Source organism: Macaca thibetana, chromosome 6 (assembly GCF_024542745.1).
Source record: "Macaca thibetana thibetana isolate TM-01 chromosome 6, ASM2454274v1, whole genome shotgun sequence".
NCBI lineage: Eukaryota > Metazoa > Chordata > Mammalia > Primates > Cercopithecidae > Macaca > Macaca thibetana.
The window spans coordinates 41,037,484-41,061,549 of record NC_065583.1 but is presented as its reverse complement, the minus strand read 5'-3'; the positions used below and the strand labels follow the sequence as shown (position 1 = coordinate 41,061,549).

Genomic DNA, 24,066 nt, shown 5'->3' with positions numbered 1-24,066 from the left:
TCTCCCTTTTCCATCCCTACATTGGTCTGCCGGGGAAGGTGGGGCTAGGCATCAGTGACACGCAGGCTCTGGTTGAGGTTGAGGCATTTTATTGGACCTTTGGCAATTGGTAGGGAGGCATCTGCTCCAACTGGTGCGAGGCCCTGTAGATGAGACCATCTCAGGCTGGGTCCTTGTAGCCCAGGAGCACAGACTGGACTAAGCCCCCAGGGCCTTGTATGAAAAAGGTGTAGTATCTGGCCATTTTTGCCAGTAATAATCAATAAAATAACCATAATAAAAATTAAAGTCTCTGTTCTGACCAGTCTTCAGGTCTTCCTGCTGAAACGGAAAAGTGCAAAGCAGTTGAAGTACATATGCAGTTTGTCTTAACCTCAAATAGTACCAGTCCCACTTCCTTTCCTCTGATAGATTGCTCAGTTCAGCAGATGCGGAGGGGCTGGCCTGTTCTCCTTTTGATTTCCTCCACAAGGTCTTCTCTTCGGACATTCACCTGGCCAGGATGGGAGAAGAAGGTGGTATAAGCATCTTCCATTCCACTGCTGCCCGAGTGCCTAGTTTCCTCTAGCCCTCTCTGGGAGCAGGAACTTAATTAAATACCTCAGGCTAGAGTGTGCCTCTTGGGGGAGCCAACAAAACATAGGGTATATGCAGGGACGGAGATCTCACCCTACTAAGACTACAGTAACAGGTTAAGCTCTCAAGTCTTTTATGGTTGTATTAATATCAATGCCAGGCTTTTTCTCAGGTCTTGAATGGGCATGGGCCTGCCAAAATGGCATACATTCTCTGTCCCTTAGCCTTCCTGCCCGCTTCCCTTACCTCTTCTCTGCTAGTCACTGAACGGAGCTTGATGACCCCATCCTTGAGTTCCTGCTCGCCAATGATAGCCACCAGTGGGATGCCTGCCTCCTCACAGTACTGCAACTGGTTCAAAAGCTTTGGGTTCTTCTTGTACAGCAGCTCAGCCTGCAGGGGACAAGAGCAGAAGAGGAAGGCTGGCTTCTGCTGTCCTCAGGGACAGAGGGTGTCCAAGCTGGCACCTTGTTCTTAGCTCCACTTTTGAGAAGTAATGGCAGGATCCATTATGGGTGAGCTTTTATTCAGTTTGTGCCCAGCACACCCAAGTTTGCTGCCACCCTGGGGCTTGCCTCCCATACCTTGATCCCAGCATCCCACAGTTCTGAGACAAGCTTTAGTCTTTCTTCTAGCAGCTTCTTCTGTGCAGATGCCACAAGTACCTGTGTCTCCGTGGTCCGTACTTTCTCCTCCAAAGCCTGGGGAAGGGGCAGATAAGAGTCAGAGAGCTGGGCTAACACCTTCAAGGAGCAAACAAAGCAGGCTCTAGTCAGGATTTTGAGACCAGGCCCAACTCAGCTCTACCAGGGCAGGGGCCCTGTCTTCTCATCTAGCACCTTGGGTATAAGGTAGCTTTTAGTAGATATGAGGACTGAACTAACTTGTACATAGGATGTGTCAGAATAACTAACTTAGGGTAAGAGTAAAGGTAGCTTTTTTACAGTAACTTCAAACTTATCTCCATGTAGTACTTTTTTTTTTTTTTTTTGAGACAGGGTCTCTGTCACCCAGGCTGAAGTGCAGTGGCATGATCACTGCAGCTTTTTTTTTTTTTTTTTTTTTTTTTAATCTGTAGAGATAGGATCTCACCATGTTGCCCAGACTGGTCCATGTAGTACCTTAAGGGTCCATCAAAGCATTCACACAGAAGTACTACTATAAGCCTACCCCAACTAGATCACCCTTGGCAGTTTTAGTCCCCACTTACTATCTACCCATTTATGACACTGTGCCTCTCGCACTTCAGTTACAGGGCACAGGCGTGTATATGGGTATGGGGAAAGGAGAATGCTGCTGCTGCTTCCCTTGTCTTTTTCAGGAAAACTATTTTCATAGTTCTTACAATGTAAGATGCCTACTGGAAGAATGATCTCAACTGGGAAACGGGTGTTTTCCACCCTAGAGAAAAGGCATAGACCGTGGGGAGGTTGCCAGAACATTTCCCAGAGGATGAAATGCAACCAGCCACTTAAGACCAGCAGCAACAAAGGAGGGCTTGAGGCCATGAGAGGCTTCCTTGGTGTTACTCTAGGTGTTAGAGAGTCACGGTAGCCATGTGAGGGATCCCAGGGCCTCAGACACATGCTTCCCATTTAGAGACAATATTGCAATGTGGTTAGTGGCAAGACTTTGGAGTCAGACCGCGTGGATTCAAATTCTGACTCTACCACTTACAAGTTTCATGGCCTTAAGCAAATTATTTGATCTATAATGCTTCAGTTTTCTCATCTGGAAAATGCAATTAATAAAATTAGCTACTCTCACAGGGCTGTGGTAAGAATTATATTTTGATAATGCATGAAAAGCACCAAGCACAGTGCCTGGCACAAGGCACTAAAATGTTAAGTATTCTGTATCATGAGGAAGATCTAAGTCTTGGATACAGCAGCCCATGTTTGTGACAGCCCTGAAGGAAGCAGAGACCCAGAGCAGAGGATTTAGTGGAGAAAGATGGATTAAAGATCCATAAAACTGACCTATAATGGGGTAGAAATCTGTGAAAAAGAGCAATAATCTTTTCTCCATTTCTGTGAGATGTTCCCTACCCAAAGCAGCACCACTCACTCCCTTGGAGATCAGATAGCTTAGGTGCCACCACCTGCTCAGACTGTCTTCTACCCACCCCGTAGGACCTACCTCTAGTCTCTGTTCCACGATGGAGAAAATCCGCTCCACCCCAATGCTGAGCCCCACACATGGCACCTTGCGCCCTTTGGGGTCGAACATGCCCACTAGCCCATCATAGCGCCCTCCAGCAGCCACACTGCCCACACCCAGGGGCTCTTCCCCTGCCTGGGCTGGGGTCTGTAGCAGCACTGCCTCATAGATCACCCCAGTGTAGTAATCCAGCCCTCGAGCAAGGCTAAGGTCAAAGGAGATCTGTGGAGATAAGAACATGGTCAGTGCCAGATTAAGATGAGGGATCTGAAGCCCCAGAGCTCAGAAGGGATCCCATCCCCAACTTGACTCACTTTGTCATCAATGCCAAATAGGGTCAGATACTCAAAGAGCAGTTTCAGGTCTCCCAGGCCCTCCAAGGCCTGCTTGTTTTGGGATAGTTTAGGATCCTGGAGCAGCTGTTCCACTAGGGATACCCCACCTGGGGAGACAGACTTGTGAGTGAGGCTGACAAGCAAACAAAAAAGGTAAGGGGGGTTGATCTTCTTGCCTGGACTCTAGTTGCCCATACATGTGTGTGTACATATACATACACACACTCACTCTCCTACGTACATACACAGAAGAGTTTCAACTTTAGGACTGAGGGCAGTTGGATGGCTGCTGAGGAGGCTTGGTTCTGTTCCTCACCATGCTGCTGGACATAGTCCCCAATGCGGTCAGCCACCTCGGGTGCAAGGCCCTTCTCTCCCACCATCTCATTCTTCACCTCTTCCCAGGACACCTAGGCAGACAGACACCAGTCAGGGACCTCTGGGCAGCTTCTGCACCACAGAGCAGGTATGTACTGTCCTCAGGGAACAGTCTTGGAGCAGTAGCTGCCCATGAGCCTACATCCTAGGGCTAACCTTCCTCTGGTGGGTATAAAGGCATGCACCTCTCTCTCTCAATCTTGTTTTCCATTTCCCAAGGCAGGGTGGGATCTGGGAAAAGAAGTCAAGTACTTGGGTTGTTACCTTGTCCAGCTTGTCTACTGAGGAGCAGATGGTACGGAACTTGCTGTCAGAAACACCACAGATGGCAAACATCCCATCTAGAATACGTCGATCATTTACCTGCAAGGAATCAATGCATAGTGCGGAGGGAATCTCTTTTCTTACATGACCTGCGATAGTCATGGTCACTTGGGCTACTGGTCCCTCTGCACAAGGATCTTGTGAGAGGCCAGGCCCAACTTTGCCCTCCCAGCCTTGTCAGCACTGACCTTGACCAGGAAGTCGCCTATCTGAAGTGAACTCAGGATCTCGCACATGATCTTCAGGCACTCTGCATCAGGGATCATGGGATCAAAGTTCCCAGCAATGTCAAAATCCTGCAGGGAGAGGGTTAGCCAGAGGTCTTCAGGGATTCACCTTTCTGAAGGGGGGACTCTGGGAGCTCTGTCCTCTAGGAAGGCCTGGTTGCACTCAAGCATAGACTTTCTCTTTCATTTTCTTATCATCAGCCCAGAGGTAAACCCCAGCATCCTTGGGCTTCTCACCAGTTTTGGTTTCCTTTCTATCTACTGGGCTATTCCTTCATTTTCTACTTCATCATCTTAACTCCTCCTACTGGGTGGGGTGATTATATGGCTTTAGTGCTTAGCCATTTTCCCTATTCATCCAGAAGCCCTGGCATCAGTCTGGATGATTTGATGTATCAAAGCTAATTTCCTTATTCTCTGCTGTGATCCTATCACTGTGGTTTAAAATAAAGAGCACTGGACCAAGAGTTCTAGTCCTGACTTTGCCTTTCTTACCCCTATGATCTCTTCATCTGCGGGTATCAAGTTGACTCATATGTAAAATGGAGAGACTTTATTCTCCTCCTCCACCACAGGGACATTGTGAAATCTGCATGAAAACACCATAGAAGAGGCTGGGCGTGGTGGCTAACACCTGTAATCCCTGCACTTTGGGAGGCCGAGGCAGGCGGATCATGAGATCAGGAGTTTGAGACCAGCCTGGCCAACATGGTGAAACCCTGTCTCTACTCAAAATACAAAAAATTAACTGGGCGTGGTGGCAGGTGCCTGTAATCCCAGCTACTCAGGAGGCTGAGGCAGGAGAATCATTTGAACCCAGGAGGCAGAGGTTACAGTGAGCCGAGACTGCACCACTGCACTCCAGCTTGGGCAACAGAGCGAGACTCCTCAAAAAAACAAAAAACAAACAAAAAAACCACCATAGAAACCTAAGAGCATTATCTGGATCATCCAATTTGCTCAGGACACTGTTGAGTACTCAATAGATTCTGCTGGCTTGAGAAAGCCCCAAGTAACCCATCCTGCCCCACGGTTTCCCAACACTCACACACTGGTAGAATTCCCGGTATCGGCCGCGGGTCATGGCTGGGTTATCCCGCCGATATACCTTTGCTATGTGGTAGCGTTTAATGTTGGTCAGTTTATTCATTGCCAAATACCGAGCAAAAGGAACCTGATGACAAAGAGTTAAGGAGAAAGCCCCTCCTATCACTGTCTGCAAGTTGATTATCATCACCAACAGAAGTTGGGGTCTAACCCCTCCCTATGTGGGTAAAACTGCCACCCATAAGATTAATAGCACTTACAAACATCAGAAAGCACCAGCTGTGCTACCACATGAGGCAGCTGAAGGCTCAAAAAAGATTAAGGCACCTTTCTCTTTTGTAGTGTTGACTGGACTTTTCTGAGCATGGCAAGGGGCTGGGCAGGTTGGCCACAGACCAGAAAAAGGCCCCCATATGGGATTTCTAAGCAGATGATTCTCTGTGTAGCTTGGAGACAAGGGAAATGTGTTGCTGGTCCATTAAGGCGAATTTTGTCCACTGGACAGGGCAGGGGAGAGGTATTCTGGAGCCAGGGGATGACTGTAGAGTTGGAACTGGGCCCTGACATCAAGCTGAGGTCTCACTCAGGATTCAGAAGATTTCTAAGGGTGTGTATGCTCTGTTTAGCCAAAGTCCCACTCCTGGTTTAGAGAAATAATTCCCCTAATCGCCAGAGGCCTCATATTTGATCCTACCTATCCTACCATTCTTAAACCTGAGCCAAGTGAGTGCCAATCCATCCAAAGTCTCAAGTGCCCAAGTTTAGAAAGATACAGTGAGGTCATAGCGAAGGGACAGGAGCTCCCCGCCCTGGTCCTTCAGGTCATAGATAAGCTTGGAATCTTCCCCATACTTTCCCGTCAGTGTTTCCTAGAGAAAACATAAATAAATGTGGTCATAGTAATAAATATAACAATTTAAAAGGAAATTTTAAAAACAAACATGACTGATTCCAACTTGTCTACATTTCCCTCTGCTCTTTATCCCAATTCTTAGGTGTCTGATGTAGTTATCATTGAAAGGAAACATCAATTTTGTGTTTTTTGTATTTTGATTTTGTAACAGAGCTGTAGAATTTTTGTTACATATTTTTCTCTTAAAAATCTTTTTTTCTTCAGACTCAACTTCTCAGCATGAATTTTTTTTTTTTTTTTTTTGAGATGGTGTCTCACTCTGTCGCCAGGCTGGAGTGCAGTGGCGTGATCTCGGCTCACTGCAACCTCTGCATCCCGGGTTCAAGCGATTCTCCTGCCTCAGCCTCCCGAGTGGCTGAGACTACGGGCAGGTGCCACCATGCCCAGCTAAGTTTTGTATTTTTAGTAGAGACAAGGTTTCACTATGTTGGCCAGGATGGTCTCGATCTCTTGACCTCGTGATCTGCCCGCCTCAGCATCCCAAAGTGCTGGGATTACAGGCGTGAACCACAGCGCCCGGCCTGAAGTATTTTTAAAAGATGCATAAATTCCAGTGAGAAGAAGCTCTGTACTTACTTCCTCCCTAATGTTATACTGTTAGATGTTTAGGTTATTCTAATTTTAGAAAAAAATGTTTTAGGCCAGGCATGGTGGCTCACACCTGTAATCCCAGCACTTTGGGAGGTGGAGGCGGATGGATCACCTGAGGTCAGGAGTTCGTGACCAGCTTGGCCAACATGGTGAAACCCTGTCTCTACTAAAAACACAACAATTAGCTGGGGGAGGTGGTGGGCATCTGTAATCCCAGCTATTTGGAGGCTTAGGCAGGAGAATCACTTGAACCTGGGAGGCAGAGGATGCAGTGAGCAGAGATTGCACCATTGCACTGCAGCCTGGGTGACAAGAATGAAACTCCATCTCAAAAAAAAAAGCCCCATAACATTTCAATATATAATATTTAGGTATATAGCTCTTTTTTTAAAAAAAGTGTTTTTCTTGATGATAAACTACTAGGAATGGGTTATCAGACCAACAAACATAAATGTTTTTATGATGCCTGAGATTCGAATAATGTCAAAAGTAAAAACTGAGGAATGTCTTAAGGGCATTACAGCAGTCCTTGCCCTGTGATGTCTATAATTGGTAATAGCATATTTTGCTCACCAGGTTGGCAAAGATTAAAAAGCCTGAAACTTCCCAGTACGTAGTATCAGAAACAGTCACACACTAGTGTTATGGGCTGAACTGTATCCCCCTGCCCGACCCTCCCCAATTCATTTGTTTAAGTCCTAAATCCCAGTAACCTCTGAACATGACTACATTTGGTGATAGGATCTTTAAAGAGATGATTAAGCTAACACGAGGTCTCCAAGTTGGGCTCTAATCTAATATGTTGTTGTAAGAAGATAAAATTTAGACAGGGACAGAGGAAAGACGATGTAAAGACAAAGGGAGGCTGGGCGCGGTGGCTTATGCCTGTAATTCCAACACTTTGGGAGGCTGGGGTGGGTGAATCACTTGAGGCCAGGAGTTCAAGACCAGCCTGGCCAACATGGTGAAACCCCGTCTCTACTAAAAATAGAAAAATTAGCCAGGCGTGGTGGCGCACGCATGTAATCCCAGCTACTTAGGAGACTGAGGCAGGAGAATCGCTTGAACCTGGGAGGTGCAGGTTGCAGTGAGATAAGGTCGTGCCACTGCACTCCAGCCCAGGCAACAGAGCGAGACTCTGTCTCAATTTAAAAAAAAAAAAAGAAAAAGACAAAGGGAGACGATGGCCATCTACAAGCCATGAAGAGAGGCCTGGAACAGATCCTTCCTTTATGGGCCTCTGAAAGAACTAGGCCTGCCAGCATGTTATGTCAACGTCCAACCTCTGGAACTGTGAGAAAATACATTTCTGTTGTTTAGGCTACCCAGTCTATGGTACTTTGTTATGGTAGCCCTAGCAAACTAATACAATAGGTAAAAACAGTCTCATAAATATGTACAATTATATATCAATAAAAAGAGACAGGTACTACATTGATGAAGGAAACAACAGATAATTTCAGACAGGTTTATAGACTAAAGGCAATAAACCAGCTCATTGTGATAGAGGGAGAACAGCTACTTTAAATAGGTGGTTGGAGAAGACTACTTGAGGAGTGGCATTTTAGCTGAGCTCTGAAATTAAAATCTGGCTGGCTGGACATGGTGGCTCATGCCTGTAATGTCAGCACTTCGGGAGGCTGAGGAAGGAGGACCACTTGAGGCCAGGGGTTTGCAAGCAGCCTGGGCAACATAGCAAGACCTCTGTCTCTATTTGTATTTATGTTTTTTGAAAAAAGGAATTAAAATCTGCAGTCTCTAGTATAATCTGAAATAAATCATGCAAAGAGCTAAGGAAAGGGAGTTCAGGAAAAGGGAAGAGCAAGAACAAAGGTCCAGAGGTACAAACACACTGACTATGTTCCAAGAGTTGGAAGAAGACCAGAGTAGCATAGTGGGCAAGAGGAAAAATAGCATTAGCATGAGATGAGGTAGGAGAGGCAGTGGCCAGATCACCTAGGGCTCTGTAAACCTGAGTAAAGAGTTTGGGTTGTACTATAAGTGCAGTGGGAATCACTGGGTTTGAAGCAGGTAGTAATGCAATCTTGGTTGGTTGGTTGGTTTTAGAGACAGGGTCTTGCTACATTGCCCAGACTGGAGTATGGTGGCTATTCACAGGCACCACCATAGCACACTACAGCCTTGAACTCCTGGGATCCAGTGATCTTTCTGCTTCAGCCTCCTGAAAAGCTGGAACTACAGGTGTGCCCAGTTGCAATCTGGTTTTTAATAGCAAAGAACTAGTAACAACCTCAGAGTCCATCAATAGGAGAGTGGTTGCATATTTATGTATGTATGGTTTGGACGAATCTAGAAAACATCCCAAGTACAAACGCCCTGCAATACCATGTAGACAGGACCCAGACCACTCCAAAGAATGGCTCTCTTTTGGAAGCTGCTGGCCACAACCAACATAATAAAAGACAGGGCCTCTCCCTCCAAGCCATTCTTGTCCCGCTTGTTATTGGAGAAGACTGGTCTGTGTCCACAACAGGAGTGGGCCCTTTGGACCCTCACTCTCTTGTTGTCATCTTCTTTGTTATTCAAATGCCCACTCATCTACAATTGTAGTTTCTTCTTGCCCTTTCCTCACCTTTAGTTCAAATACAGGTGTATCAATGACTTCTGCACCATGGCGCTTGAAGCAACGGATGATTACGTCAAACACCTTCTCACGAACAGCCATCTGCCGGGGACTATAGTCTCTTGTGCCCTTGGAGTTGAAATCAGCCAGAGAACCAGAAATGAGGTTTGAAAACCAAGAACAATACATTTTGAAAATATAAAAGGATGACTTCAATAATGAAAAAGCAAATCCTGCTCTAAACAGATTTTCCTACAGGCCACTGAGTTTTAAAACAAGTACAAATAATTCCCTATTAATTCCCACACCATTTGCTATCTGCCTTACAAACTCCATTCCCTTTTAAGCTTGGGGTCTATTTTCTAAAATTCTTAGAACTCTTTTCTTTAAGTCATTTTCCTAAAAACTCTTTCTGGGATAACAGAACATTTCCTGGCCTAATAACAAACACCAACCTGAGGCCGGGCACAGTGGCTCATGCCTGTAATTCCAGCACTTTGGGAGGCCGAGGCAGATGGATTGCCTGAGGTCAGGGGTTCGAGACCAGCCTGGCCAACATGGTGAAACCCCATCTCTACTAAACAATACAGAAATTAGCCGGGTGTGACGCCTCGCCCCTTGTAGTCCCAGCTACTTGGGAGGCTGATGCACGAGAATCCTTGAACCTGGGAGGTGGAGGTGGTTGCAGTGAGCCGAGATCGTGCCATTGCACTCCAGCCTGGGCAACAGAGTGAGACTCTGTCTCAAAAAAAACAAACAAATAGTGGTGGCGGGTGCCTGTAATCCCAGCTACTCGGGAGGCTGAAGGCAGGGAGAATTACTTGAACCTGGGAGGCGGAGGTTACAGTGAGCTGAGATTGCGCCACTGCACTCCAGACTGAGCGACAGAGCAAGACTCCATCTCAAAACAAAAAAACAAAAAACAAAAAAAAACCCAACCAGTCGGGCATGGTGGCTCACGCCTGTAATCCCAGCACTTTGGGAGGCCGAGGTGGGCAGATCACAAGGTCAGGAGATCAAGACCATCCTGGCGAACCCTGTGAAACTTTATAACAGGTCTTTCAAATGTTGATACATTTCATTATACAATATCAGGAAGCCTTATTTATTTACATCACCTCAGATCTCATCAAGAAAGTCTTTTTTTTTTTTTTTTTTGAGATGGAGTCTCGCTCTGTCACCCAGGCTAGAGTGCAGTGGCGCGATCTTGGCTCACTGCAACCTCTGCCTCCCGGGTTCAAATGATTCTCCTGCCTCAGCCTCAGCCTCCTGAGTAGCTGGGACTACATACAGGTGTGTGCCACCATGCCTGGTTAATTTTTTGTATATTTAGTACAGATGGAGTTTCACCATGTTAGCCAGGATGGTCTCGATCTCGTGACCTCATGATCCGCTTGCCTCAGCTTCCCAAAGTGCTGGGATTATAGGCGTAAGCCACCTTGCCCAGCCTGGTTTTTTGTTTGTTTTTGACACAGAGTCTCGCTCTGTCACCCAGACTGGAGTACAGTGGCATGTTCTCGGCTCATTGCAACCTCCACCTCCCAGGTTCAAACGATTCTTCTGCCTCAGCCTCCCAGGGAGCTGGGATTACAGACATGCGCTACCATACCTGGCTAATTTCTGTATTTTTAGTAGAGACGGAGTTTCACCATGTTGGCTAGGCTGGTCTGAAACTCCCGACCTCAGTGATCTGCCCACCTTGGTCTCCCAAAGTGCTGGGATTACAGGCGTAAGCCACCACACCCAGCAGAAAACTCTTTAATTATTGGGAAGCTGTCAAGCTTATGATGGAAGATACAAGTTTTCTAAAATTCTTTTTTTTTGAGATGGAGTTTCTTGTTGCCTAGGCTGGAGTGCAATGGCACGATCTCGGCTCACGGCAACCTCCACTTCTCGGGTTCAAGCGATTCTTGTACCTCAGCCTCCCTAGTAGCTGGCATTACAGGCACGCGCCACCACGCCCGGCTAATTTTTAGTAGAGATGGCGTTTCTCTGTGTTGGTCAGGCTGGTCTCAAACTCCCAACCTCAGGTGATCCGCCCGCCTTGGCCTCCCAGAGCATTGGGATTATAGGCATGAGTCACCACCAGCCCAAGTTTTCTAAAATTCTAACTTTCACCTGAATATTTGAATTTTATCACTGCCTACAGGCACTGTCAGATGTCTTCCTTGAGGTGACAAGGCTCACTTCGTTCATTGTTGTAAAAATGTCTGCCAAATATTTAAATTTGAAAAACCATAATTTATCTTTCAGTTGTTAATTCAAATAAAACAAGATGTTCTATGAAAAAAGTAGCTAGATCAGCTTGCAACTTGAACAATGGCATAAGCATTTTCCCTACCTTGGGGTGCAGAAGTGCTTTATATGTGCTTCCCATTTTGTCATAGCAAATATTTAAAAATAGGGTCCTCAAGGGTCAAGATTCAATAAAATTAGTAAGTTTTTTGGCCAGGCATGGTGGCTCACGCCTAGCACTTTGGGAGGCCAAGGTGGACAGATTGCCTGAGTTCAAGAGTTCAAAACCAGCCTGGGCAACATGGTGAAACATGTTGTAGATTTCTTGTGTTTTTTGTAAAATACAAGAAATTAGCTGGGTGTGGTGGTACCCGCCTGTAATCCCAGATACTCAGGAGGCTGAGGCACAAGAATTGCTTGAACCCGGGAAGTGGAGGCTGCAGTGAGCCAAGATCGTGACACTGAACTCCAGCCTGGGCAACAGAGTGAGATTCTGTTTACAAAAAACCCCAAAACAAACAAACGAACAAAGTTTTACCATTTTATCAATGACATTGTTAAGTAAAACTAAACTTTATTTATTTATTTACTTGCTGTGAGTGCATGGCAGTGAAGAACATACTGGCTATTAGTACAGTTTAGTGTCACTGTCTTAATTTATGCTAAGGCACCAGCAGTTCTACTCATCAGTGCTTTTGTGCCTTTGGTGCAAATGTTAACACAATAGAAAAGGCAGATAACATCTTAGAATTATTATAGAAGGGCTAGGCACAGTGGTTCATGCCTGTAATCCCAGCACTTTAGGAGGCCAAGGTGGGTGGATCACTTGAGGCCAGGAGTTCAAGACCAGCACGGCCAACACGGTGAAACCCCGTCTCTACTAAAAATACAAAAGTTAGCTGGGTGCAGTGGCACATGCCTGTAGTCCCAGCTACTCGGAAGGCTGAGGCAGGACAATCGCTTGAACCCAGGAGGCGGAGGTTGCAGTGAGCTAGGATCACGCCACTGCACTCCAGCCTGGGCAACACAGCAAGACTCCGTCTCAAACAAAACAAATGAATTACTATAGAAATAGTTTTGACCATGAAGATCCCTTGAAAGAGTCTTGTCTCACAATACTGAGTTTTCTATTGTTAATACTAAAATGGGTATTAACTCTCTAGCATAATCTTATTTTAATGCTATAATATGGAAAATTTCAAAGACACAATATAGAGAATAGTATTACAGGTCACCATTTATCCATTACCCAGCTCCAACAACCATTAATATCTGCTATACTTATTTAAGCCCTTACATGTTTTTCTTAAATATTTTGAAATAAATCCCAGACGTCATATCATTTCATCCATAAATACTTCAATATGAATCTCTAACACATAAGGACATTTAAAAAACCCCAAAGACTCTATCTTTATTATAATTAACAAAACTAACAGCAACTCCTTAATATTATCTAATGCTAAGCCATGGTCAGTTTTTCCCTGTTGCCTCGATAATATCTTTTTATGGTTGATTTATTTGAATCAACTTCAAAATGAAGTCTATGCGTTGTAATCAGCTGATATGTCTATTTAATCTACAATAGTTTCCTTCCCTCCCCCACTTTTTTTTTTATTTTAAAAAGGTCATTTATTAACTAGGAAAATTGGTTCATTTGTCCTAAAAAATTTTTTCACATTCTAGATTTGGTAAACAATATGCTTAATGTGTCATTTAACATGTTCCTCCATCTCTAGTATTTCCTGTAAACTGATAGTTAGTCCAAAGATCTGATTAGATTCAAATTCAATTTACTTGGCAAGAGTACTTCACAGGTGGTGCTGTGTACTTCTTGTTGCATCACATCAGCAGGAACATGTCTAGTTGTCCTACTTTAGTGATGTTAAAACTCATCACTGGTGAGGACAGACTGATCCATCATAAATTCCACAGTAAGCTTTTCATCTAATAGTTTGAATAATCACTGATCATCACCACTTTGGGATTTTACACTGTCTCTTTAACCTCCGAATATGAGTTATATGTAGAAAGAAACAGCTCAATGAATTTAGGAGCCCAAAGAATTAACCTTAACACAAGGAAAACAGACATCTCCCCTCTCCTTTGGAATTCAATTTCAAATACATTTATTAAATAGAGTCATCCCTCAGTATCCGCAGGAGATTTGTTCTAGGCCCCATGTGGATACCAAAAATCCATGGATGCTCAAGCCCTTGATATAAAAATATATGCACATCCTCCTATACACTTTAAATAGTCTCTAGAGTATTTATAATACCTTAGACAATGTAAAGGCTGTGTAAATAGTTGTTATACTATATTTTTTATTTGAAATTTTTATTGTTAGATTTTAAAAGGTTTTTTTTTTTTTTTTTTGTAGAGATAGGGACTCACTATGTTGCTCAGGCTGGTCTCAAACTCCTGGGCTCAAATGATCCTCCCCTTGTGGCCTCTCAAAGTGCTGGGATTACAGGTGTAAGCCACCACATTCAGCCAGATTTTTTTTCTTAATTGTTTCTTTTCCCCTGAATGGTTTTGATCTCCACAGGTGGTTGAATCTGTGAATGTGGGACCTTGGGATATGGAGGGCTGACTATATCTATTTAGGCACCTAGTCTGTCTCAGGGTATATAAACCACAAAAATAACTACTTAAAGTTGGTGCAATAACAGAAATATGTATGAAGTGCCAAGAGAACCTAGATGAAAGGGTAAACAGTTCTGTTTATAGAACTTACAGAAAGTGGAACTGAACTGGAGGATGAGCTCAGAATCTCCAACCTCATTCCACTCTACTCTCCTTTACTTAGTTCTAGCCATGTAGATCATCCTCTAGTTCCTCAAAACTACCAAAGTTCTTTCCCACTTTAGGGTTTCCATACTCTACCTGGACTTATCTTTGTCACACTTGTCCTCTGGCTATCTCCTACTCATTCACTAGATCGGTTAGTATATCACTTCCTCAGTTAGCCTTTCTCAGACTCCCCAGTTCTCCCTTATTTTTCTCAGAGCAACCTTAAAGTCTTTATATCATTTTTCACAATATGTAATTACATAACCATGTGTGGTGGCCAGGTGCGGTGGCACACGTCTGTAATCCCAGCACTTTGGGAGACTGAGACGGGCGGATCACTTGAGGTCAGGAGTTCAAGACCATCCTGGCCAATATGGGGAAATCCTGTCTCTACTAAAAATATAAAAATTAGCTGGGCGTGGTGGTGGGCACCTGTAGTCCCAGCTACTCAGGAGGCTGAAGCAGGAGAATCACTTGAACCCAGGAGACAGCGGCTGCAGTGAGCCAAGATGTGCCACTGCACTCCAGCCTGTGCAATACAGGATACTCCGTTTAAAAAAAAAAAAAAAATCTGTGTGGGATTATTTGTTCTAAGTCTCTCTCCTTCAGTAGAATGTAAGCTCCATGAGGGGAGGCTATATTGTCCACCATGGTATATATTCAGTGCTTTGTATAGTGCTAGAGACACAGTGCTAAATACACATTTACTGAATGAACGAAGGAGTAGCAGCAGCAGGCTGACTCCCCGATCACCCAGCTGGCCTAGCTTCTGCCATCACTTTGCCATCCCAGAATGACTCAGGTAGACTCCAGTCCAGCCCAGCGCCCAGAGCGACTGTCCTCTCCTCTGCAGTATTTCAGATCCTCCTCAATGACCTGGTTTAAGGAGGCAGACATAAGCGCCCCGTGAGTAGAGTTAGAGACTTTCTCAGTGGCTCCCTACAGGAATGATATTACCTTGGGGGTTTTGAGCACAAACTTCTGTTTGCTTTCATCAGGACCCAGCTGTGCCTTCAGTTTCAGGAGTTTTCCCACCTCCTCCTCGATCTGTGGAGGGAAAGAAGGCGCTGAGCTAACCATCTGTCAGTCTCCTGCCTCCCCCGCCATTCATTCAATATTCCTCCCTCATCAGGATCTCTCTGCTCAGGCCTAGCTTTGTTTCTCTCGGGACCCACCCCGGATACCTCCCCACGCAGTCCACTCTCCTCCCTACAAGCCTGGTCGTTTCCCTCACATCCCTATCCTATGTCCCGAACACTCTGGCTTTACGTCCTCCCAGGCTTTGCCTTGGCCCTCCCCTGCTGCCTAAGTCTTACCAGCTCGGCGCTGGCCTTCTGCTGCTTGAGGCCTCGCACGCGCTCTCCCTGAAGTTTCACCAGCTCCTCCAGCGCCGCACGCTCTGCCATCCCGGCTGTCCACTTGAACCCACTGCTGCCTAGACCAGCGACGGCGGCCCCAGCCTCCGCAAGGATGACTTCCGGCTATCGAGTCGCCGGGTCGCACGCCTAGAGAGCCTCCGCCGAGCACAAAAATTATTTCCGGCTCCTGCCGGAAGTGCCGAAGCTGGCTACTAAGGGAGCTTGGGAGGATCTCACCTCAGCCTCCGTGACTGGTGAGGTGCGCAAACGCCCGAGTTTTGCGTGGTGCCCGGGTTCAGCCTTCGCGTGCCCTCCACCCTTCCTGGAGTCCGACCCGCCTCCTTCCCAGGCCTTTTGTTCCTGTCCCTGAAAGCTGGCGTCCTGCCGCGCGATGCCCCTGCTCGGACTTCTTCCCAGGAGGGCCTGGGCTGCGCTGCTCAGCCAGCTCCTGCGACCGCCCTGCGCTTCTTGCACCGGGGCGGTCCGTTGCCAAAGCCAGGTGAGCGAGACGTAATTATCTCTGGTCTGTCCCAGCAGGGCCTCCAGATCTGAAAGCATAGACTCGCAGCGTGTATTCCAGTAGTGTTACAATCGGTTTTTATCGAGTGCCCACTATGTACTGACACTGAACTAAGCGATTTGGATGCCTGGTCATTTAATCCTTGGAGCAATCTTGAGAGGTTGGAGTTTTTATTTCCATTCTGCAGTTGAGGAAACGGAGGCTGCAAGATTAAATGAATGAGTTATACATGGATATGTAGTAAGGGAGTATTTTAATTCATATCCACATTTTTCCTGAAACTCTTGGACTCAAACAGTAATATTTTTAAGCAAAATGTATGAATATTCCTAATAAATGAGATGACTAAAGATCAGAAGTAGACTGAGTTCGCCTTAGAATTTACCTCAAAATGAATCTCAGAAAAACATTTTCAGATGTCAGAGAGTTTGGGATTTTGGAATTGCAGATAAGGGATTGTGGACTTGAACTTGGACTTCCCTTGGGACAGATAATCGCCATAGTATGGAACCACCACATCCTCTATTTTTGGAAGGGCATACAGCTTGCTGGTAATGCCACTGATTAAGTTTTGCCTTACTTCGGAAAGATTCTGATGCCCTCTTAGCAGATGCTTTGCGCTATTGTGAACAATACGGCTCAGGTCTTTTATTAATATTCAATCACAGTATCTTACCAGTCTGAGTTTTTTAGTTCATTCAAGAAATCCGTATCTTTTCATTCCACAGGCTTGTTCTGTGTCCTTGAGCTGGTTCCCCTGTCTTCAAGTTAGTTTTCCTATTTCTAAACCTGATAACTAGTGTTACCTTATTAAAAATTCTTATTTTTTTGGCCGGGTGCAGTGGCTCATGCATGTAATCCCATCACTTCGGGAGGCCGAGGTGGGTGGATCACGAGGTCAGGAGTTCAAGATCAGCCTGGCCAGGGGCGAAACCCCATCTCTACTAAAAATACAAAAATTATCCGGGCATGGTGGCATACGCCTGTAATCCAAGGTACTCGGGAGGCTGAGACAGAATCGCTTGAACGCGGGAGGCAGAGGTTGCAGGAGTTGAGATCGTGCCACTGCACTCCAGCCTGAGCGACAGAGCAAGACTCCATCTGGAAAAAAAAAAATTATTTTTGCTGTTTCAGTAGGAACCGTGACCTGGAGAAGATCATCACCATCCCTACCCCTGAATGGTTGGTGGTGGTAGTAGTGGGTTGTTCAGTGCCTTCATTATTCTCAGATTCTTAAAGTATTTGAGAATATTAAAAATCCGGCTGAGCGCAGTGGCTCATGTCTGTAATCCCAGCACTTTGGGAGGCTGAGGTGGGTGGATCACGAGGTCAGGAGTTCAAGATCAGCCTGGCCAACATGGTGAAACCCCATCTCTACTAAAAATACAGGAGTTAGCTGGGCGTGGCGGTGGCACGCCTGTAGTCCCGGCTACTCGGGAGGCTAAGGCAGGAGAATTGCTTGAACCGGGATGTGGAGGTTGCAGTGAGCCGAGATCGTGCCACTGCATTCCAGCCTGGGCAACAGACTGAGACTCTGTCTCAAAAAAAAAAAAAAAAAAAAAAAATCCATATACAATGAGGAATCTTGTGTGGTGAAGACCGGACCTCATATATATTACACGTGTAATTGTAGATACAACATGGGTTCTTTGGGGTGGGACTGAGATTGGGATAGATGAAATAGTGCTTTGGCTTCCTGTTGCTCAGGGTGAAGAGTCTTTGCAGGTTGATGGTCAATGGGGTCAGAAATGCCACAGGTCTGGCCAGTGTCCAGAGGAGCCACTTCTCACATTCATTCTTCTGCCAGGTTGCAGAGGCAGTGTTAACATCCCAACTGAAAGCACATCAAGAGAAACCAAATTTTATTATCAAGATCCCAAAGGTAATACCTTTTGCCTACCCTATCCCATTAGAGTGCCTTGGAGGACTGACCTCTGCCTTGCATGTCTCTCTGACCCCTTTTAATGTCCTTTACATTTTAAAAATATGTACTATTCTTGAGATACTAGGTGGGGCTCACAGTCATTTGAACTCAGTAGATTTCAGCTCCAGACCTGAGATTACATAATAAGTGTCCTTTAACTCCTTGTCTGAAATGGACTTATTTTTTGTTTTTGTTTTCACTGGGGCTGCTTTCGGTTTCCAGGGTACCAGGGATCTTAGTCCTCAGCATATGGTTGTGAGGGAGAAAATTCTTGATTTGGTTATCAGCTGCTTTAAACGTCATGGAGCAAAGGGGATGGATACCCCAGCATTTGAGCTGAAGGTAAGGGGAGAAGAAAGAGTACATGCAACCTCATTCACTTCTTCACTGGCCTTAAGTGTCCCAGAGGGCTTCTCATTTGTGTTTTGAAGTCATCCTTTGAACTGTGGCTCATTCTGTTTGACCCCTATAGGAAACACTGACTGAGAAGTATGGAGAGGACTCTGGGCTCATGTATGATCTGAAGGATCAAGGTGGAGAGCTGTTGTCCCTCCGCTATGACCTTACTGTATCCTTTTGAATACTGGAGACTCACCTGTCTCTTTCCAAATCCAGAGGGCTTTCTCTGACGAAAGTAGAGAGAGTGACTTTGGGATCTTAGAGGTCCATTGGCAGCAGCCTATACTTCTAGTTTCTCCCAGAAGGCAGTTCTGCTACAGGAACCTAGCCTGGAGCCCTATCATTTAACTCTAATGTGTATCATAATCCTTTGGGGGAGCTTGCAGAAGCACAGACATTTGGCTCCAGTCTCAGAGATTCTTAGCTAATTCTGTAGCTGGAATGGGGCTCAATAATTTGTATTTAAAAATTGTTTTTTTGGCCAGGCATGGTGGCGAACACCTGTAATCCCAGCAGGAGGCCAAGGCAGGTGGATCACCAGAGGTCAGGAGTTCAAGACCAGCCTGGCCAACATAGTGAAACCCCATCTCTACTGAGGTCCTGCTGAGCTCTGGGGCTCTCAGGTTCTGAGTCTAGTTTGGGACTGACTATAGCCTTGTCCCCACAGATCTCTTTTGACCTAAAAAGTTAGCCAGGCGTGGTGGTGGGCGCCTGTAATCCCAGCTACTAGGGAGGCTGAGGCAGGAGAATCACTTGAACCCAGGAGGCAGAGGTTGCAGTGAACTGAGATTGTGCCATTGCACTCCAGCCTGAGTAACAAAAGCAAAACTCTGTCTCAAAAAAAAAAAAAAAGATTTTGTGGAGATGGGTGTCTTTGTTGCCCAGGCTGATAGTAAACTCCTCGTTTCAAGTGATCCTCCCACCTTGGCCTCCTAAAGTGCTGGGGTTACAGGTGTGAGCCACCGCATCTGGCCTACAATCTGCATTTTAAACAAGCATCGTGGGTAATTAAGATGCATGTAGTCCTTTCCCTGCACTTTCAGAAACAGTAGCTTAGAAGTTGTTAGGCAAATCCAAGTTCTGAAGCTTGACTATTTTAGATGGTTCAGAATTGATCTGAATGGGCAGAAATGGCCCAGACCTGAAGTTAGTTCTTAGGTCACTTCTGTCTCTACTTCCCTTGCTTTCTGCTGAACTTACAGTTATGCTAGGTGAGATTCCTTCATTTGGGATTTCAATATATATTGAATTCCAAGCACTGCTAGACCTTGGGGATACTGGAAAAAAGGGAAGGTCCTTGTTCTCACCCTAGTGGATGAGATCCAGTTGATAAAGGCCCAGTCCTCCCTAATGTCTGTATACTGGGCCTAAGCTTTGGATGCAGTATCCCTCTTCCTTAACCGATTTATGTGAGGTTCCCTTTGCTCGTTATTTGGCCATGAATAAGGTGAAGAAGATGAAACGTTATCATGTTGGAAAGGTGTGGCGGCGAGAGAGCCCAAGCATAGTCCAAGGCCGCTACAGGGAGTTCTGCCAGTGTGTAAGTGACCTGATGGAAGCAGCACAGTTTGATAGTTCTAGGGGCCACAACCTTGAAATTGGCTGGATAATGGAAGTTTTTTCCCATCTTTTTCTTTGCTGTAGGATTTTGACATTGCTGGTCAGTTTGACCCTATGATCCCTGATGCAGAGTGTTTGAAGATCATGTGTGAAATCCTAAGTGGATTGCAGTTGGGAGACTTTCTCATTAAGGTGAGGCCAGGGCTGAGAACTGTGGGAGAAGTCTGGATTTGGCCTAATACTGTTTATGCAAGTCCCAAACTTGGGTGACTCCAACCCTTAAGCCTGCAACTCTAGGACTTTCCTAGTAAAGCTGTTGTATTTCCTGTATGTCTGTACTCTTCCTGTGAAATTTCCATCCTTTTTATATGTCAGGAAAGTAGGTACTGTCATTGTTTTGCGTGGAAGGGCAATGACAAGCACTTGGGTCACTGACATTGAGTTCTCAGGTAAATGACCGGCGGATTGTGGATGGGATGTTTGCTGCCTGTGGTGTTCCTGAAAGCAAGTTCCGTGCCATCTGCTCCTCCATAGATAAACTAGACAAGGTAACAAAGAAGACATGCTTCTGTAGACCCTATCTAGTTTCTGCCCTGCCCTCAAATCCATACCACTAGTGAAAAATAAGGATATTGTGGCTGGAAGTGGGCTATTTTGGGGAGGAAGGTAAGGAGGCATATGAAGGAAGATCTGAGTCATGCTATACAGTGGGATTGTGACTGGATTTCTTTTTTTTTTTTTTTTTTTTGAGACGGCGTCTCGCTCTGTCGCCCAGGCTGGAGTGCAGTGGCTGGATCTTGGCTCACTGCAAGTTCCGCCTCCTGGGTTTACGCCATTCTCCTGCCTCAGCCTCCCGAGTAGCTGGGACTACAGGCGCCCGCCACCTCGGCCGGCTAGTTTTTTTGTATTTTTTTAGTAGAGACGGAGTTTCACCGTGTTAGCCAGGATGGTCTCAATCTCCTGACCTCCTGATTCTCCTATCTTGGCCTCCCAAAGTGCTGGGATTACAGGCTTGAGCCACCACGCCCGGCCGTGACTGGATTTCTTAAGCTGTCTCTGACTTTGCGGAGAATACAGTTAGCTACTTGTGATGTATATACTGAATGGAAGTGAGTTGTTCTTTTCCAGTTTGAGAAAGAAAGATCTTGGGGCTGGGCTAATGTTTGGGTGTTTATGCAGATGGCTTGGAAAGATGTGAGACATGAGATGGTGGCGAAGAAAGGCCTGGCTCCTGAGGTGGCTGATCGAATTGGGGATTATGTCCAATGTCATGGTAAGAACCAGGGTTTTCAGAGCTGTGATAGAACCAGGCTGAAGGTGACATGTGCTCAAATTCTACCTCTGAAACAACCCTTTTCTGTAGATATGCTAAGCTCCAGGGCCTGTCCTGAATTTAATTTCTCTTTTACTTATTGTAAGGACTTTATGTCTTCAGATGGCAAAGCTAGAGCTAAAGGAGGAGGATCTTGTCATGTGAGACTGGGATCATCTTTTTTTTTTTTTTTTTAAGAAAATGAGGAAGACTAGCTAGAGCACATCAGGGATAATTTTAAATGAAACACATCTGAATGAACAGCAGATACTTTATTTCTCTCCAGGTGGGGTATCCCTGGTAGAGCAAATGTTTCAGGATCCCAGACTATCCCAGAACAAGCAGGCCCTGGAGGGCCTGGAAGACCTGAAGCTGCTATTTGAATACCTGAATTTATTTGGAATTGCTGAGAAGGTAAGCTGAATTGCAGATGGACCTCCTGCTGAGCTCTAGGGCTCTCAGGGTCCTGAGTCTAGTTTGGGACTGACTGTAGCCTTGTCCCCACAGATCTCATTTGACCTCAGCCTGGCTCGGGGCCTAGACTACTATACAGGAGTGATCTATGAAGCAGTGCTGCTGCAGACCCCAACTCAGGCTGGGGAGGAGCCCCTGAATGTGGGCAGTGTGGCTGCTGGTGGGCGCTATGACGGGCTGGTGGGCATGTTTGACCCGAAGGGCCACAAGGTGCCATGTGTGGGACTCAGCATTGGGGTTGAACGCATCTTCTACATTGTGGAGCAGAGGATGAAGGTAGGTCCTAAGTAGGTGTGAGATGGGGCTGGAGGCCTAAAATCCCTCCTGTTTCTGGAGGTGTAGTTGGAGTGGTTTTCTGATGATTCTTTTTGTCTTGATTTTTGGAATTGCTGGTGGAAAGGAGGTTTTTATTAGTTTCACTTTCTTCACTCTTATTAGACTAAAGGTGAGAAGGTGCGGACTACAGAGACTCAAGTGTTTGTGGCCACACCACAGAAGAACTTTCTCCAAGAACGGTTGAAACTTATTACAGAGCTTTGGGATGCTGGAATCAAGGTATGGTGGAGCTGATATCTGAGCCATCTGGGTATGTGTGGAATTTAGGACCCAGGGCTATGTCTTCCTTATGTCTAGGGTGGAACTCAAGACCTTTTTAGTCTACTAGCTACTAGAGTGGCTTTTTAGGGTGGGAGGACTAGCCATTTATCTCTGACTTCCTTGGATATCCATGTTCCTGAGGTTTGTTGCTGTGTTCGCTTCTAAGTCCTTTACTCTGTCTTGATCCTTTTCAGGCAGAGATGCTATACAAGAACAACCCCAAACTATTAACCCAGCTGCACTATTGTGAGAGCACAGGCATTCCACTGGTGGTCATTATTGGTGAGCAAGAACTGAAAGAAGGGATCATCAAGATCCGTTCGGTGGCCAGCAGAGAGGAGGTGAGTGGCAGCAGCAGAAATAGAAGGGACGAATTGTTTCTGCCTTTCCCAGATTTTGTAAGAAATATGCATCTTCTGGCTGAGAAATTATCTTCATGGTTAATAGTGGTAGAGATGAACAAGCACCCACTCCAGATGACCACTGCAGCCTGTGAGTATTGGCTGTGTGGCCAGAAGAAAGACAAATGAAATCCGAATGGGTATTTTGAAACTAATCAACATAATAGACATAAATCAGGTGTTTGAATCCCTTTCGTCTTGAGGGTATACATTCTTCAGGTCAACCCACACTACTCCCTTCTGGTTGTGTAAGTAATGGAGCAAATGCAGAGTAAAACAAATCTGGAAAAACAGTGGCTAAGGAGCTAGTATCACTTTCTAGTTTATCACATGAGGATTCTCTTATGTTTCAGGTGGCCATTAAACGGGAAAATCTTGTGGCTGAAATTCAGAAGCGACTGTCTGAGTCTTGATCCTTGCCTGATTCCCATCTGCTGCTCTTTGTAGAAAAGGTTTCCTCTAGAACTGAGTTCCTCTGGAATTGAGTGATGGACTTCACAGCAACTGGCCAGGATGGGTGACAAGTACCTTCTGCCTCCTCCATCCTTCCTGGGTACAGAACTGTAGAAGACCGTGAGGACTCCTTGGGTAGTGTGAGCAGCTATTCTGCATGGGTGCAGATGGCTGGTATGTGAAAGAGACATGCTGTAGCTGCAGAGGCAAATTTGAAGTGCCACCGAATGTTGTCAAGAGATACTGAGATTGTTGCTGTGAGCAAGGCTCTGGGAGAGTCACCTCAGGCTGAGGATTCTGAACCATTGAGATCAGAAGCCAGATACTTAGCCTTCTACTGTAGCTACGGAACCAGATTCTGGTGAATTTGTCCACAACCAGCCATTGGCCTGTCTGGGGAGTTTTTGGAAGACAGCAAAGAGGGGCAATGGCTGCTTTCAGCTTTGTTTAAGGACAGATGCTATCCTAAGGGCATGGCAGTACCCATGTTGATTTGACACCTCTCTAGCCCATGCATTGCTAACAATAGAAGAGTGGGGCTGTATGCTTAATAATCTTGAACATTGAACTTAATAGATGACTTGACAAGGTGGAGATCTGATATTTTGAGATTTTGGAGACCATTTCCTGTGCCAGAATCACTGTTCTAACTATTCCATGCCATGCCATGGAGGCTGTTCTAGAAGTGGTTGGATAACATGTTAAATAAAATATTAAGTGTAGTAGTTTGGGTAATTTGTTATTGTTATCAAGGGCTGGGTTTGCATAGACTGTAGAAAATGCTTGAGTGTATACTGGAGAATTGTGTGAGGTAGGAGTAACCTCCCTGGGATGATGCTTCTGTATTCAGTGATGAGCAGCCAGTTTCTCCCTCTTTCCCCGTCTGCTCAAGAGGTAGTTTT

At 45.6% G+C, this 24,066-nt stretch overlaps 3 protein-coding genes across 12 annotated transcripts in view; 2 read left to right on the top strand and 1 right to left on the bottom strand.

Moving 5' to 3' along the window:
• The window catches only part of ZMAT2 (zinc finger matrin-type 2), a 58,788-nt gene that overhangs the window by 27,053 nt on the left and 7,669 nt on the right, over positions 1-24,066 (top strand). The window contains exon 1 of one of the 5 annotated variants that reach the window (XM_050795088.1): positions 3,230-3,233. The exons of 2 other annotated variants lie outside the window; for them this stretch is intronic. The gene's annotated coding sequence lies outside the window, so the exon portion shown is untranslated. Of the gene's footprint in view, positions 1-3,229; positions 3,235-4,120; positions 4,125-24,066 lie in introns of those variants that run through there. 2 more of the 5 variants (XM_050795087.1, XM_050795086.1) reach the window with 2 other exon arrangements.
• HARS1 (histidyl-tRNA synthetase 1) lies at positions 77-15,825 on the bottom strand. The gene is made up of 13 exons (XM_050795045.1): positions 15,483-15,825; positions 15,124-15,213; positions 9,145-9,264; positions 5,821-5,916; positions 5,049-5,174; positions 3,962-4,069; positions 3,714-3,812; positions 3,388-3,481; positions 3,051-3,178; positions 2,716-2,958; positions 1,161-1,277; positions 823-969; positions 77-493 (listed from the first exon to the last, which is right to left on the bottom strand). Exons 1-13 carry the CDS (start codon positions 15,570-15,572, stop codon positions 422-424), a joined length of 1,530 nt encoding a protein of 509 aa, XP_050651002.1. The 5' UTR covers positions 15,573-15,825; the 3' UTR covers positions 77-421.
• HARS2 (histidyl-tRNA synthetase 2, mitochondrial) lies at positions 15,697-23,886 on the top strand. Of its 6 annotated transcripts, none has more exons than XM_050795039.1 (13): positions 15,698-16,023; positions 17,852-17,926; positions 18,191-18,310; positions 18,441-18,536; positions 19,782-19,907; positions 20,012-20,119; positions 20,377-20,475; positions 21,107-21,200; positions 21,526-21,653; positions 21,747-21,989; positions 22,152-22,268; positions 22,505-22,651; positions 23,065-23,886. In XM_050795039.1, exons 1-13 carry the CDS (start codon positions 15,916-15,918, stop codon positions 23,122-23,124), a joined length of 1,521 nt encoding a protein of 506 aa, XP_050650996.1. In that variant the 5' UTR covers positions 15,698-15,915; the 3' UTR covers positions 23,125-23,886. The 6 variants fall into 6 exon arrangements, with proteins under 6 accessions (XP_050650998.1, XP_050650996.1, XP_050650995.1 ...); XM_050795038.1 differs by having other exon boundaries at positions 19,752-19,907; XM_050795037.1 differs by having other exon boundaries at positions 15,707-15,783; positions 15,874-16,023; positions 22,505-23,886.

What these genes read in the sequence shown, in the direction of transcription:
- HARS2 (XM_050795035.1), top strand. Translation starts at nt 15,916, where the DNA reads ATGCCCCTGCTCGGACTTCTTCCCAGGAGGGCCTGGGCTGCGCTGCTC. An exon ending in CCCCAGCATTTGAGCTGAAG is followed by an intron (nt 18,311 to 18,440) that starts GTAAGGGGAGAA and finishes TGACCCCTATAG; the next exon opens with GAAACACTGACTGAGAAGTA. An exon ending in TTGTGGAGCAGAGGATGAAG is followed by an intron (nt 21,990 to 22,151) that starts GTAGGTCCTAAG and finishes CACTCTTATTAG; the next exon opens with ACTAAAGGTGAGAAGGTGCG.
- HARS1 (XM_050795045.1), bottom strand. Translation starts at nt 15,572, where the DNA reads ATGGCAGAGCGTGCGGCGCTGGAGGAGCTGGTGAAACTTCAGGGAGAG. An exon ending in TATTTGGCATTGATGACAAA is followed by an intron (nt 2,959 to 3,050) that starts GTGAGTCAAGTT and finishes TTATCTCCACAG; the next exon opens with ATCTCCTTTGACCTTAGCCT. An exon ending in TGTGGGATGCTGGGATCAAG is followed by an intron (nt 970 to 1,160) that starts GTATGGGAGGCA and finishes TGTCCCCTGCAG; the next exon opens with GCTGAGCTGCTGTACAAGAA.